The 16,196-nt window shown below is 51.5% G+C and overlaps 1 protein-coding gene across 1 annotated transcript in view; it reads left to right on the top strand.

Annotated features, from left to right (window-relative positions):
* SLC20A2 (solute carrier family 20 member 2) overlaps window positions 1-16,196 on the top strand; it is an 89,193-nt gene that overhangs the window by 47,029 nt on the left and 25,968 nt on the right. The window contains exons 3-5 of the mRNA XM_040994180.1: window positions 9,128-9,680; window positions 13,715-13,855; window positions 14,922-15,007. Of these exons, the coding sequence (XP_040850114.1) occupies window positions 9,392-9,680; window positions 13,715-13,855; window positions 14,922-15,007 (516 nt within the window). The 5' untranslated portion in view covers window positions 9,128-9,391. The remainder of the gene's footprint in view (window positions 1-9,127; window positions 9,681-13,714; window positions 13,856-14,921; window positions 15,008-16,196) is intronic.

The following is a 16,196-nucleotide window of genomic DNA, read 5'->3' as shown; positions in this document are numbered from 1 at the left end:
TCTCCCTGTCTCTCTCGCTGTCTCTTAAATAAACAGGTGTTTTTGGGTTTTTTTCCCTAAAAAAAACTCTGGAATGACTACAAAAAATATGGAGTTGTAAATTGAGCAGGGAAAGTAATTAAAATTCTAGTGCTGACCTATCAACTGCTCTATTTATATTAATACTGCACTAACAGAATGAATATGTGGTAATAGGAAGGGTCAGTTTTAGAAGTACCACGTTAATGGAGTCTCCAGCATAATCAGAATAAAAATAGCAGATAAATATGTAAGAACCAAGATATCTGTTTACATCCACAGTTCCATTTTAAACCGTGGCGGAAACTATTTCCCTAATATAACCCCTGGAGCTGAGCCAAGCCGTGCCACGCTTGAGGGCACAGAATTGGAACGGGTTGATCCTAGGCTGACAGAAGTTTCCCAAATGATCTGCTCACAAAAATTCATCTGTGTTTGGTGTGACCAGGGAACAAAAACTGGGACCCTCTGTGGGGGAATCCATGGGCAGTGCATACAGAAAGGCAGGCAAGGGGTGCAGTAACGTTCCAAAGCCTTCGCTGCCTTCTCAGAATGGAAGTGCGGCTGTTCTGGTCCAAGTCACTCTAGAGACACTGCTAGCAAGATGGGGATCAGCTGAAAAAAATCCCTGTTGCAGGAACGCTCCATGTCCAGTCCGGGCACATGTTGGTGGGCAGTAGCCCACTCAGTTAATGGTGGCTTTTTTCTGGTTTTTTTAATTGGTTGTTTGTTGTTGTTTGCTTGTTTGTTTTGTTTTAATGTGAGTCTATGTATTTGAAAGGCAGATAGAGAGGCAGAAATCTCCCATCCACTGGTTCACTCCCCAGATAGTCCCAGTGGCCAGGGATGGACCAGGCTGAAGGCAGGAGCCAAGAGCTGGGTCTCCCACACAGGTGCAGGGACCCAAGGAACTGGGCTATCCTCCACTGCTTTCTCAGGCTGGATGGGAAATGGATTGGGAAGAGGGGGAGTACTAAAATTGGTTCTCTGAGGGGATGCTGGCATTCCACACAGCAGCTGCAGCTGCCACCTACAGTGCCACACCTGACTTTAAATTCTCTCTTCCCATCAAAATGCAGCTGGTCCTGTGACATCAAAGTCTTGTTTCTTTGTGTTACATCTTCAGTTAGGTAAGAATAGTTGGTGTGCATCGTAGCTGTTTCTTGGCCTCATTTTCATTTATTCATTTATTTGATTTGGAAAGCCATAAAGATAAAGATGTGCCTTCTGGTGGTTCCCTCTCTGAATGCCCACAGCACCCAGGGCTGGGCCATGTGAAGTCAGGAGCCTGGGGCTCCATCTGGTCTCCCCCTTGGGTGGCAAGGACCTCAGCACTGGAGCCATCACCTGCGTCATCTAGGATGGAACAGGCACCCAGATCTTTGCTCCTTCCTTCCATGGCACCCTAACTCTTCGGCCTTTACCTTTTTTTTTTTTTTTTCCTGCTTGTTTCTTTAATCCTTTAAAAATGTGTTTACTCAGTAGGTTTTACATAACTTGCCTGCTCAGAGAGCAAAAGGCTGTGAGGAAAACATGGAAACCTCACACAAGTTGTCTGAGCTGGAAGGAAATGTAAATGGTTGGGATGGGCAGCACACAGGCAGGAGAGTGAGCGCAGCAGGAGGGAGGCCCAGAGACGGGACAGGCCCGGGCTGGGAGGACCAAGCCCTCGGGTGCCAGAGTGGAAACGTGAGACAGGGGCTAGGACCAAAAGTTAACTGGTGACATTGCTGACTGCGCCCGCCCCGGGAAGGGTCAGAAGTTTCCAGCCTTCTCCCTGTGGAACAGTTGTGTGGCTGACAGCTCTGGGTGGCGAGCTGCCTCTGCCTGAGCCCACAGTCTCTGCTTGATGCAGCAGGCATTGTTGGGTGTTGGCTGACCTTGAGTGTCCCTCAGGGACACAAGCGCTATGGCCTTCTCAGCAGCCCGTTGTCCTTATCAGCCTGTCCTCCCGCCTAGTCGCCGCTCCCTATTCACTGGCTTACTCAAGCCAGGGTCACAGGAATGGGAGCTGGGAAGGCCGAGCAGACAGTGCGGCTGGGCGCCTCCTCCACACGTGCAAACTGACCATAGCCAGAGAAGAGCCTTAGCAGTTTATTACCCAAGCTTTCCGTCACTCACGCCTGTTACCCACCGACCAAGCCAGTCCCTTCCAACTCCAACACTGTGCCTGCGTCTCCAGAGCTATGAACCCCATACAGGAAAAACGGAAGAATTAGAGGTTGCTTCTTGTAAGCACACACCTCCAATGCTGTTTCAGAGACCTGCAAAGTACTTAGCACTGTCATGACATTGTGAGGATGATGAGAATGATGAGGATGATGGTAGTGGTGGTGGTGAGTTCAGTCCCAGCAGACAAATCTCCTGAGAAGTGGAGAGAGGAATCTCAGGAGAGGAGGAGCTGAGGAAGGGGTTGTCGAGTCCCACCCACCGGGCAGACTGGGTGGCTAGAGAGCCACGCTGAGGTCTTCCCCCTGAGCACAGAGCGCCAGCGTGTCCGCGAGCCAGCAGCAGGCATCTTGGCTGTGGGTGGGAAACCGAGTAAATTCTGCCTGCCCACGTGCTGCTGGGAGGCCCACTCGTTGATCACATGGTGTCCCTCCATCCTGGGCTCATGAGAAGCTCAGGGCTCGTGTCCTGCTTAGTGACTACTTAGCATGTCAACCTTAGGGGAAGAAGAGAGGTCTTCCATCCCCTGATTCACTCCCCAAAAGGCCACAATGGCCAGAACTGGACCAGGCCAAAGCTGAAAGGCAGCAGCTCCATCCGGGTCTCTCCCATCAGTGGCAGGGGCATCACCTGCTGCCTTCCAGGCACATTAACAGGGGACAGGATCAGAAGCAGAGCAGCCGGGACTAAACTCACACTCCCCTGTGGGATGCCAGCATCGTGAGCAGTGGCTTGGTGCTCTGGGCCACAGTTTGGGTCCTCTGGTCATTTTCTCAGCCTTTCTCTTGTCTGGGATATTGAGACAGTTTTTCCTCTGTCTTGATTGTCACAGGGGGTACCGCAGTATACATCCCTAGGCGTCGGTGTCCACCCACACCTAAATGCTGTTCCTGTTTCCACAAACCTTTGAGGTATGTGTCGTGAGGAATACCCCAAAGTCCCTCATGGGCTGCTGGGACGGCTGTCTTGTGACCAGCCTAGCACATGCTCCCGCTGAGAACAAGTACTGACTCTGGGGAACTGTGTATACCCCCTTCAGCTGCCCAGGCCATAAGTAAGAAACTAGATAGGAAGTGGAATAGCCAAGACATGAGCTGGCATCCATGTAGGATGCTGGCACTGCAGGCAGAATCTTAGCATGCTATACCATAGCACTGGCCCCCATGTTGCCACTCTTGGAACAGCTGTCAGGCACCTGTCCTGGGCCCTTGCTGGACTTCCCAGTTTTGCTTCAATGTCTCATGTTACTTCCTAGTAGACTTGGTGGCAGGGTGGGGTGTCTGGGTATGTATGGGGAAGAGGGGTGTGCTTGCCATAAAGGGACAGAAAAATGTCATCAGGTGAGTTGTGTCCATGTGGTTTTCCTTTCTGATCAGTTCTGTTGAGGCGTGGTTTGTGCAAGGGTCACCTGCAGTGTCCTGAGTGTGGACACACATGTCCAGACCTGGCTGTGTAACACATACCACCAGACTGCTTCCCAAGAGGCTTGGACGCTGTTAGGTTTTCTTTCTTTTTCTTTTTCTTTTTTTTTTCTTAGCACTCATGAGTATTTTACTGTCTTTTTGAAAGATTTATTTTATGATTTATTTAAAAGGTAAGGTTACAGAAAGAGGTCTTCCATCTGTTGGTTCATTCCCCAGGTGGCTACAATAGCCAGGACTAGGCCAGGCCAAAGCCAGGAGCCAGAAGATACATCTGGGTCTTCCATAGGGGTGCAGGAGTCAAAGCACTTGGGTCATCTTCTTCTGATTTCCCAGATGTATTAGCGGTGAACTAGACTGCAAGTGGAGTAGCTGGGACTCCAACTGGTGCCCAAATGGGGTGCTGACACTGTCACAGGTGGCGACTTAACCCAGTACACCACAACACCAGCCCCAGTTTTGCCTTTCCTCGACCTCTTCATCTCCCTTCACATAAAAGTTCCCACCCCTGGCAGAATGTGTCACCACTGATGCCAATGCAAGGCTGGTACCTGCCTGGCAGGGAGGTGGTGGCAGGGCAAGGCGAACCCAGGTGGCTTCTGGGATGGGGGGAGCTGGGAATGGAGAGAGAAGCAGCATGCTGTTGAAGCTTTGAAACTTCAGGTAGCTGTGAGCACATGACAGGATGGTTAAGGCCTGCCCACAGCTTACAGAACCCACAGATGAGCTGTGGTCCTTCACTGTGATTCCTTTGAGCGTGCGTATCACCACTTTCCCCATCTACAGCTGCTGTGTAACAGGGCTTACCTAACGTTGTCACCAGAGAGTAGCAGAGATGGGTTGGGGCTTGAGTTCCCTGACTGTTACAGCCCCAGGACTTGATCTGCCCATCCTTACCCTGAGTGGGTTCCTGGCCCCCAGGGTTCCAAACCTGCATCCTGTGGTTCTGAGGACACGCACTGGAGGAGCTGTGAGGAACAGTGAGGCTGTCGCTAGCCTGCTGCACAGTGGGCATGCCTCTCACAGCTGGTTCAGAAACTCCTAGAATGCAGGAAGGCAGCATCCGCAACAGCGGGGTATCTGTCCTGTGAGGCAGGGGAAGAGTTGGGAAGCTAGTTCTGAGCCTCCCATATGTCCTTACACAATGACACTGGTCTGTTCCAGAAAAGCACTTACAGGGAGTGGTCAGCTGGGAATTCCTAGCAGCCCTGAAGTCAGGAACACTTCTGTGTGCTCCTCCGGAGACCCTGCCGTCTCCAGGGCACGTGGTTCTCATGCACACAGCATCACGTCTAGAATGCCCACAGGCAGATTTTGAGTACATGTTTACCTGTATGCTTTCTTACTCTCGTTGCATTTCCAACTTTACTCTGAAATCTTTGGTGTGAGGTAAGGATCTAACTACTCTTTTCTTTCCAGGGTGTCAGCTCTTGCCTCACTCCACTTCTGTATCCAGTGAGTCAGTGTTTCCCCCACTTTGACATCCAACTCTAAAACTTTGCCACCTGGCCAACTCAGACCTGGATTTGGGCTCTCCAGATCCTTGGTAGGTCTGGCCTTTGTGTGGGTCCCCCAGCCTGCCACTGACTCCATTGTATGTAGGGGATCTTATAGTCATGTAAGAACTTGGTCATATTTTGTTATGACCTCTAAAACTTGATGCCAAGGGGAGGCAAGCAAAGTATTCAAGCTTGCAGCAAAATAATGGGCCTCGGTGACCTGGGACATAGAAACCATTCTGATCTTCTGTTGGGCTTTGGCAGGCTGGTCAGGCTGTGACCACAGGAGAGAAACCCACAACTGTGCAGGTAACTGACCAACCTTACCTGTGTAGGGATCTCCTGCCAACGGCAACACGGGGTAATTCATCCCCATCCCCACCAGCTGCGGCTCTGGGCTGCCCCAGCCTCCCCTGTCGGCCTGTGTGCCTACAGTCTGTCCCCAGGTGCAGTGTGTCCAAGGGAGCTGTGCTCAAACCCCATCCTGCCACCAGAAAGCAGAACTAAAGAGAGAGAAGCACAGCCTAGGTCTGTCAGTAGCTTTCTATCATATATCAACCCTACCCACAAGCCATTGCCACTTCCCATCGAGTTTCACCACTGAAAGGCCTCTGTCATTTTCTCTCCCTTTACCATCCCTCTCTACCCCCACCCCCATCCCGTTGCCTGGCCCACAGCTCCCAGGCACTCCTGCTGGTCTGCCCCTCCCAAGGCCTCCTGTTGATCTCTGTGCCTTTGTTCTTGTCTTCCATCCAGTCTCTTCCCCATGCTATGGCCCAAGTCTGGAAGTCAGCACCATGGCATAACAGCTTAAGCCTCTGCCTTCAATGCCAGCATCCCAAATGGGTGACAGTTTGAGGCCCAGCTGCTCCACTTCCTCTCCAGGCTCCCAGCAAAGCAGCAGAGGATAAACCAAGTGCTTGGAGCCCTGCATCCACATGGGAGACACAGAAAAAGCTCCAGGTTCCTGGCTTTGAATTGGCTCATCCCGGGGTTTTGCAAACATTTGGGGAGTGAAGCAGTAGATGGAAGATCTCTTTTGCTCTCTGTCTCTCCTCCATAATCTGTTACTCTGCCTTTCAAATAAAGAATTTATTTTCCTGGAAGGAAGGAAGGAAGGAAGGCCATGTCTGATCTAGGCTCATCAGGAGCATCCCAGGGTTTGAATATTGGCAAAAGGTCCCTCACGGCTCCACCCTTCCCCCATGCACTGAGGAGCGCTGGGAAGCAGTGCTTCAGCCAACCCCAGAGTGAATTCTCCTGCCCATCCCCAGGCTCAGGTCTGTTCCTGCAGCTGCCTGCTGGGACAGGTCATACCTCGTCCATGCTGCCATGGTGCCATGTCTCGCCACAGCCCACGGGCACACATCTGTAGACCTTAATGCCTGCCCTAGGCTCTGAGATCCTCATATGGCAGGGCCACACCCCTTGGTCAGCCCTGAGGATGGACATAGAGGAGGCTCTCAGAAAACAGCAGCCCCAGATCCATCAGATGAGCTGCAAGAAGCTGTCAATGCGAGGGCACGGTACAGCAGACAGTTGTGGACTGCTCGCCTGGGTCTCTGGGACATGAGCTGCATGGGTGCTGTGGAGGGCCCCTTTTCAGCATCCTGGTTTGCCTACCCCCCACCCCTGTCTTGGCTCCCTCTTCCCTGCAGGACTGTTGGTTTTGTTTCCTGGAGCTTGGTAGCCTGGCTCACTAGCGTCACCCAAGGAAAGTTGTGTGTATGTGTGTGTGTGTGCACGCACACATGCACCACACTGGGCTACCCTGGGCTCACAGGCAGATTAATGATAACCTTTCACAAGGCAGTACGGGTCTTTTGTAGTTGGGGGCCCTGTGTTCCTGTCTCCTGGTTGGTTTGGAACTGTAACAAGGTGCATATCAGGGTGGGAGAGCTTTGGCTACATGAGTCTAGTCCTGTGTCTGCCCTGGCTCAGATCTAGCCATGCACGTTTTGTGTCAGTGCATATACAGGAGGTGGTATGTGTTGATTTGTTTGTTGTATGTTATTTTTACTTGAAAAACATGTAATCACGCTATCAGAGGATGCTTCAGCAAGTTTATGGAGAAATAAAATTAAAGTTAGGCACTGATATTGAGTGCAGCACATTAAATCACTGCCTGTGATGCCAGCATATCATATCAGGTGCTGGTTCAAGTCCCTGCTGCTCTGCTTCCAATCCAGCTCCCTGCTGATGTGCCTGGGAAAGTACCACACAATGGCCCCAGATACTTGGGCTCCTGTTACCCAGGTAGGAGACCCAGATGAAGCTCCAGGCTCCTGGCTTTGGCCTGGCCCAGCCCTGGCAGTTGAAACCACTTGGGACAGTGAACCAGCAAGTGAAGGATTCCTTCCCACCTTTCTCCATTTCTCTCTTTTACTCCATGTTTTGAATTAATGAATGAATCAAATCTTTTTTTAAAAGATTCATTTGGTGCAAAAAAAATACTTGAAATCTGTAAATAGGGTTTTTTTCATAATATACATTTTACACTCACTTTTTTAGGGCAAGGCTCCTCCTTGCATGGGTTTCAGAAACTTTTGCACCAAAAGACACTTTGAATTTCAGCTGCCATGGACTTGTGGGCGCACCCTCCCCCAGTCTGGAAAGAAAACAGAATGCCACGTACAGCACAGCAGTTCCCACTCTGCTGCTCTTGTAATTTCAGCACGTTATAACTTGATCTTTGTCCATGCCCGTCTCACACCCCATAATCACAACACACGTGTGCTTTAGTGTCCCGCATCCCCTACCCCACCCCAAATAATGTTGCTGCCAACAGAGTGAGTCTGCTGCGTTCAGGTCAACCCTAGAGCAGGTACGAGGAAACCACGGGGCTCTTGAGCATCCTGTGTGTGTTACTGACGCCATGCCGGGAACAGGCGGCTGCAGCTGAGAGGGCATTGGTGGAATCTGTGGCATTCCCTCCCCATTGCAGCATGAGGGACCTGTGCAGTCACTAAGTAGTGTGCCCCCTTGGTTCACTCAGCAGGCGAGCAAGGGTTCCTGCATGCCAGGCACTGCTGTGGGCACGGCGGATACAGCACTGGCAGAAGTCCCTGTGTTCCGGCCCAAGAGGGATGAATGAGTACATGCAGGAGTGAGTCCGGTGACGGGCGAGGGGAGGGGAAGCTGGCTTGGGCAGTGACATGTGAGCAGAGCCCTACATGGAGCGAGGCGTGAGCCATGCAGCTGTCAGGGACAGTTTTATCCTGGCACAAGGAACCCAAGGGCCCGGAAGCCCCAAGGCTTGTGCAGAGGCACCCCTGCCATGGACAGGGGCTGAGGTCTGGGGTCAGGTGAGAGGGCCAGAGAGGAGGAGGAGGAGGAGGAGGAGGGCATGGAGCCTCCACCCCCAACCTTCACCCCCTGCCGCTCAGCTCTTCTGGAGCAAGTTAGGCAGCAAACAGCAACACCACAGTCTGCTCCATCCCCTCCCTCATCCTGCCTCGAGGCCTTCGCACTCCCACCTTTGCTGCCCTCTGTGAGTGACAGAGAAGTTTCCCAGAGCCTGGGAACCTCCCCTTCCTTACCCCACGTGGGATATGCTGCTCACAGCCTGCAGGATCGGCAGCAGGACAGCTGAGAAAGGAGACACCCCGAACCTCTCTCTCCCCCTGGACTCCCTTGAGACAATTGCTCCTCTCTGAGAAACAATGCATTTAAAAAAAAATTAACCTAGCTTGACTTACTATCAGTGGATAAGTGTTGTATTAACCTAGTTAAGCTGGTTGTGGGTCTCCAGTTAAAACTGCTTCAACCTCTAACAAACAATGCAGAAACCAGATCTTGGGGGCCGGGGAGCTGTGTGGTGGTACTGGTGTGGTGGGCGGCAGGAGGTTGGAGGGAGGTGAGTAACCTAATTATAATCTTCCTTGAATCGCTTTGGGGTGAGATGTGTCACATGCCGAAATCAGATCCCAACAGCGGGCTTAAAAACGTTCACTTCTGAAAGAACAAACTGTTACAGGTTGCTTGGGGTCATTGATGGCTTTTGTTTTCTCTCTGTTGCAGAAGGAGACATCACAGCTTTCTCGGATCGCGAGGAAAAATATGGAATGCGTTCTCCCGCTGACTGAACCCAGCCCAATGAACTGTACTGACAGTGGCTCGAAAGCCAGCAGTTAGCAGTTTGTTCAGGCCCTGCTGCCGTCCAGCACTTTCCTGAGCACGCCCGCTCAGTGTTTACGAGAACTTTCGGCCTTAGGGAGCTCCTGACCTCACACGTTGTTCATTTAAAACACTTGCTGCCACAGACACAGTGCCCCACCCATCAAGATGGCTGCGGAGGGGTATCTGTGGATGGTCATTTTGGGCTTCATCATAGCCTTCATCTTGGCCTTCTCTGTCGGCGCCAACGACGTGGCCAACTCGTTCGGCACGGCCGTGGGGTCTGGCGTGGTGACCTTGAGACAGGCCTGCATCTTGGCTTCAATATTTGAAACCACCGGCTCCGTGCTGCTGGGCGCCAAGGTAGGAGAGACCATCCGCAAAGGTATCATCGATGTGAACCTGTACAACGACACGGTGGAGACGCTGATGGCGGGCGAGGTCAGCGCCATGGTCGGTGAGTAGCCAGCCAGCCTCCTTCCTTCCTTCCTGTGGGAGGTGGGGCCACCACCTGTTTCTCCTGCCTCCTCCCCGCCTGTGTGGTTTGCCCTTCACTTTCCTTCCAGGATGAGCTCAATGTTTCAAACTTGCTTCTCCATGTGTTTGCATGCTGAACTTTTGATTTTTTCAAAGATTTATTTATTTTTATTGGAAAGTCAGATTTACAGAGTTTAAGAGAGACAGGAAGATCTTCGGTCAGCTGGTTCACTCCCCAAGTGGCCACAACAGCTAGAGCTGAGCCGTTCTGAAGCCAGGAGCTTCCTCCGCATCTCCAATGTGGGTGCAGGGTCCCAAGGCTTTGGGCCATCCTCGACTGCTTTCCCAGGCCACAAGCAGGGAGCAGGGTGGGAAGCGGGGCTGCCGGGATAAGAATCGGTGCCCATATGGGATCCCAGTGCATGCAAGGCGAGGACTTTAGCCACTAGGCCCGAGCACCAGGCCTTCCATTTGATTTTTTAAAGTGTTTTAATATCAGACATTTTTGTTTTCTCAATTTTTTTTTCACAGGTTTGCTTATTAAGCCAGATTTTGGCTAAGTGAACCCTTTCCATAAAGTACCCCAAAAAAGATGTTTGTTGTGTACTACTCATTACTGCTTTGGCGTCCTTTAAAAGTTACTGAAGAAATAACAAGTCCAGGGGAATACATGCTAAAGATTGACACATGCGTTGCCTTGAAGGTTGTTTGTATACTTTTTTTCTCTAAAATAGGATGCAATGGTTTTAAAGCTTGAGGTCAGAAAACAACATTTATTAATGGAGTTTGTGCTGTCAGTTTGAGTTGTATAGCAGTTCCTGAAAGAGCCTTAATCCAGTGCTACTGTTTTAACAAACCCTGGTGTTCTGCATTTTGCATTTGTAATAATCCTTTGATCCTTTGTTGGTTTTTGCTTTTTTTTTTTTTTTTTTTTTAATCATCTTCTGGGAGCTGCATTACCAGCCCAGTGGTCATTTGTGTCATGTGTGTGTCTCTGTGTGTGTGTGTGTGTCTCTGTGTGTGTGTGTGTGTGTATGGCCTGTTATTGGCACATGTCAGTTGTCTAAGTCTTAGAGGTGAGTGAACTGGGCTCAGAAGTGGATGGATTGGCCAGGCAGGGTGATGTCTTTATTTCCATGGCTACCAAGGTGACCACACCCTTGCAGCTTGGTGTGGGCGCTTTTCCTCCGGCCTCGCCAGGCAGGAAGGCGCCAGGGCAGAACTGACAGGGCCCTCTCTGCTCACCTCCAGGCAGACAGCCATACATCCAGGTTGGGGGAGCTTTCATCACTGTCAGCCCTGTACTGTCATAAGATGCCATGTCCAGGGTCACAGCTGTGTGCCGCCCATCCCTGTACCTTAACACCACCCAGGCCTTAGGCACAGAGGAAGTGGGGATCACATGCCTGATTTGGCTGCTGGCCCCTGTTGCTCTGTGGCTGTGTGAAGTGGCTGAGGTGGAAATCAGGCCAGTACCCCAAGGACCTGCAAGCTGCTGCCCACACGGTAGGCTGGCTACATGCTCTTGGAGCCCTATTCCCAGGGCACTGTGAGGATGGCAGGTTCAAAGGCTTTTACTCTATCCCAATAGCTTTTGTTGCTGTTGGATGTTCACCGAACTGTACTTACTATCCATTCCTCAGCATGGTTGGGTATGACTGAAACCACCCTGGGGAAAGTTCACCAACACTGACATGTGTGTCACACAACTCCAACTTGACCTCAAAGGCAGTAGCCTGGTCAAAGTGTGTGGAAAGTATGGGGGCAAAATAAGGACAAGACAGAAGTTCTCCCTGCCATGGAGTCAAGAGGAGCAATTGGCCAGAGAGCCTGGCCAACAGAACGCCCGTAAGGCAGAGTCCCACGTTACCGTGGAGGGACCTTCGGTCGGCTGCCCGCCCAGCTTCCCACTTTCCCAGCCCACATGCCCTGGCTCTCCACCAAAAGTCTGAAGGACACTCAATGCCAGCCGGAGTTGGGGTTTACCAAAGCAATTTGGGGTTTTGCTTGAATAACACGGTGTCATTTGCTTTGGTTTCTTTTTGAATTTTCAGTGTGTGGTCAGCTGATTGGGCTGTTGAGAGCTACCAAGTCGTGTAGTTGGTCCCTCGCGAAGGGGCATTGTGCTGACGGAAGGAAGGTGGCGTCCTAGTGTTCGACGCACCCACCAGCACGGTCTGTGCGCACATGCCTGGGTTCTTCCGGTTGTCCTCTCAGAATTCCTCCTCCATCATTTCCCCCTTTCTCTTTCCCTGCCCATTTATCCTGCCCTGATATCTTGTCCTTTAGAAGCTCCAGCCCCAGGTCCAGGACTGGTGTCCCAACACTCGTGTCACACTACAGTGGGCTGGGTGGGCAGCCGAGGGCGGGGCACCACAGCTGCCACCTGCCCTGCCACAGCAGCTTTTCCGGCCCGAAGCCGGCTGCTTCTCTCCTCTGCCCGTACTCTCATCCCACCCTCTGTTCCTCTCCTCTGTGGGGTGCCGGGAGCTCCCTTCCCCCACTGTCCTTCCTTTCATCCAGGCACAGTCAGGAACGCACCTCCGTCTGCCCTCACCAGCTCTCTGCTCCAGGGTGCATCCTGTTGGGTCAGTTAGGGGGAATGTGGCAGCTCTGGGGAAGGAGACTGCTGGTATTAAGTCAGGCGAGTTTATCCCGCTGTGTCTCATCGTTAGACTAGTCTAATGCTTGTAAGAACATAAATCAGAAAGTGGCTGTTCAGGCCACAGGCTCTGGGCTCCTCAACATTCCTCAGGCTCCAGCTCTATTTTTAAAACAGCAGGTTCTCCCCCCCCGCCCCCCGCAACCGGGGGAGTCGGGGTGGTGGAGCAACCAAGGCCCCGAGGTGGATGCCTCATTGCTGCCACAGAATTCATCCCGGCTGATAGCCCAGGCCTGGTCCCTGTGCTTGCGCTGCAGGCTCTGTGGCTAGCTCAGAGGTCGGCATGCCCTGCCCTGCTCGGAGCAGCTGTCCCTGCTGTTTCACACACTGGGGCCCCTGGCGCCACCTCCAAGCTTCTGTAACTCAGAATCCCCCTGAAGGAAAGTGCCGAGGCCTGCTGCAGCTCGCCTCTGCTGCCAAGCAGCCAGACCTGCTGTCCCCCCTACTTTTCCAATGAGCCTTTCTGTGCTCGGGTCTACTGGGGAGCCCTCCCCACTGCCTGCCACTCTCACCATTCCCTTGCTCGTGACAGTCTCTGATCGGATGGCCCATGGCTGCAAGGAACCCGAAGCCCTCACTGCAGGCATGCGTAGAAGGACTGAGAGCATAGGACGCCAGGCCAGAACCCAGGCCACCTCCCAGCAAGCAAGACTCAGCAACAGAGTAGAACCTTCTAGTAAAAGGGGCTGGTGTTGTGGTACAGGTGCAGTGAGGGTGGTTACCACTGCCAGTCTCTTACAGAGATTAGAGTGTCCCTCTCCTCACTGGGAGACTTCAAGGAGTAACCATCTCTCTTATCTGGTTTTGGTCCAACCTCACCACAGAACAAGTCCTCTCGGATAGTGTGACTGGGTTGCTGAGTGACTGGCCTCAAAAACCTTTTGCCACCCCTTCTATCTGCTCCCAAGACTATACTGAGTAATAACAATTTTTTTTTAATTTTTAAAAAAGTGATTGATTTGAAAGGTAGCATTTCCAAAGTACCATAATGGGTGGAGCTGGTTCAGACCAAAGCCAAGAAGCCTGGGGGGTCCAGCAGAGTCTCCCACATGGGTGACAAGGGTCCAGGCACTTGGGCCATCATCTGTGGCTTTCCTTGGTGCATTAGCAGGAAGCTGGATTGGAATCAGAGTAGCCAGGACTCAAACCAGCGCTCACATGGGACACCAGGATCACAGGCAGTAGCTTAACTTGCAGTCAGAAGCTAATTTGTTTGGTCCAGACCCTAGTACTCAGAGAAGTCAGTTTGTGGGAAATGCTGGGATGAAGAGTAGCCACCTGAGTCCCTTTTCCAGTGGCAGAGTGGGTCCATGGGCCCCGACTGTAACTTGCCCTCCACTTTCCATCCACAGGTTCAGCAGTATGGCAGCTCATCGCATCTTTCCTGAGATTGCCCATCTCGGGCACACACTGCATCGTGGGCGCCACCATAGGCTTCTCCCTGGTTGCCATTGGCACCAAAGGCGTGCAGTGGATGGAGCTCGTCAAAATCGGTAATTGCCATTTTCTTTCTCCATGTAAGAAGCAAAAAGTTTACACTGCCTAGAGTAAGTTTTATTAGAAGTAAATTTTTCTTATGGGTAATCTTTTGTCCTCCTTTCAAATGTTGAGCATTAGAAGAGCTGCTGTGAGGAAGAGGCGTTTGCCCCTGGGAGTTCTGTGGGTGTGTAACTCCCCCTTTGAACTCTGGGAATCCCAATGGCTGTTTTCCTGGGGCAGGAGAGCAGGGTGTTTGCCTGAACCCAGTCTGTGAGTCCCAGGAAGGTCTCCAAGCTGGGAAGAGGAGAGAGGAGTCTTTCAGGGAGCCAGCCCAGTGTTCCATGCCCAGGTGCCCCCTGTGGTTTGTGTCCACTGTGACCAGGCCAAGAAGTTAGCTCATCTGCCTACTCTGCCTTCAACACTTTTAGCCCCTCACTGACAATCCACCCACCTGAACTACACCCTTGAGCCCCCCCCATCTCCATCCTGGGGGTGACTCCTGGGACAGACTCCAGGGAGCCATCAGGGGCTCTGGATCAGGCTGTATCCCCTACCTGCAAGGAGGCACCCAGAATCCCCAGGCCCTCCAGGAGAGTGGCTCAAGCTACACTCAGAGTCATCAGGAAATGCAGTTAAGAACTGCCAGCATTCTGCCTCCTTCTAAACTCTGTAACAAACCCAAAGGTTCCCGGTATCCTCCTTCCCACCCCGCTCCCCTGCCCAGAGTAAGGAAGCACGGGGATGGAGGCTCAAAGAGAGTCAGTGCCTGGCCCTGGAGGAGCCTTGAAATGGGCCTGTTGAGACCAGTGCTGATAGGAGAGCGGGCCCCAGGATGCTGAGGCAATCAGGGAACATGGAGGGCTGGCTGCATGTGTTTGGCTGCGGTGCTATGCCCGTGTGCCCACGCAGCTGCCACCGTGTAATAGACGTTGGCCCTGCCCCAGGAATCAAGGCACATCACTGTGGGGACCTTTATCAGCGTGTGTAATGGATGCTAGTAATCATCGTAGCGTATAAATCTGACCTTGACTGCATATGGATATTGACATTCATTGTTTTTTTTTTTTTTCAATTATTCAGTTGCTTCTTGGTTTATATCTCCACTCTTGTCTGGTTTCATGTCTGGCCTGCTGTTTGTACTCATCAGAATGTTCATCCTAAAAAAGGTAAGTTGAGGCTGTTTTGTTTTGTTTTTAATCGTTAAGCTTCAGAACACATACAGGACCTGCTCAGTAGAAATTAAGGGGCGAGGGTTGGAGGAATCGCTGTATTTATCTGCTGGTAATACAGCAGCCCTGGGGAGTGAGTGAGTAAGCAGTCATGGTCAAGGTTGTTCACCAGAGACCACTCAGAAACCAGCCTTGTGAATTGTGTTGCTTGGTGCCTCAATTTATTTTTATTTCATTTTTTTTTAGAGATTTATTGACTTATCTATTTGAAAGTAAGAACACTGAGAGAGGGAGAGACAGAATGCTTCCATCTGCTGGTTCGCTCCCCAGGTGGCTGCTACATCCAGGGAAGAATATGGAAGAAGCTGGGAGCCAGGAAGTCCTTCCCATCTCCTACATGGATGGCAGAGTTGGTGGCATAATTTAGTTCACATAGCGCATTCCCTGGAATGCTGCAGACTCCCAAAAGGGAAGACTGAAATCTCCTGAGAGGTTAAACACAATAGAGGGAGGGAGTATGAAGACCTTGGGGCTGACAATGGAGAAACAGTGGGAAAGCATCCTTTATGATTCCCTCTTGTTTTTTAAAGCAGAAGGCAAGACTGAAACCCAAATTTGAGGAAAGTACAAGAAAGAAATACACTGTTGAGTACAGTCATACAAACCACAAAATAAGATTATATTTCCAGCTTGTAGAGATCAGTGTACTTAAAGAAAATCTTGATTGTCTTTTAAAATTTTATTTTATCTTGTCACCTTTGGATTATACAAATTGGGGGCTGTTGCCATGTTTTGAGAGCTGTGATGCCTACCTCACACTCTTTTACTTCAGCCTCCCCCTCTCCTGCCACATTGTGGTATGGATTACCCAGTCAACCTCAGTCTGAACATACTGGATGGAAAATTCCAGAAGGAAACCATTCCTAAGTTTTCAGCTGCACACCATTTGCGAGTAGCAGGATGAAATCTTGGTGTGCGGCTGCGTTGGAGATGCTCTCTATCTGCTGCTCACTCAAGCAGCCAACTCCACTACCAGTGCTGGCATTCACATGGCCCCCCAGAGCAGCCTCGTGCTGCTTCACAGTCACGCACCTGCTGTGGGGGTTGCCCATGGAGGGACTGTCATGTCACCGCAGGGAGAAGGGTGCACACCGTTTACTGAGATGTTCCATGAGGGGGACCACGT

Source organism: Ochotona curzoniae, unplaced genomic scaffold, assembly GCF_017591425.1.
Source record: "Ochotona curzoniae isolate NIBS_2020 unplaced genomic scaffold, NIBS_Ocur_1.0 contig_899, whole genome shotgun sequence".
Classification (NCBI taxonomy): Eukaryota; Metazoa; Chordata; class Mammalia; order Lagomorpha; family Ochotonidae; genus Ochotona; species Ochotona curzoniae.
This window is presented reverse-complemented; position numbering and strand designations above follow the sequence as displayed.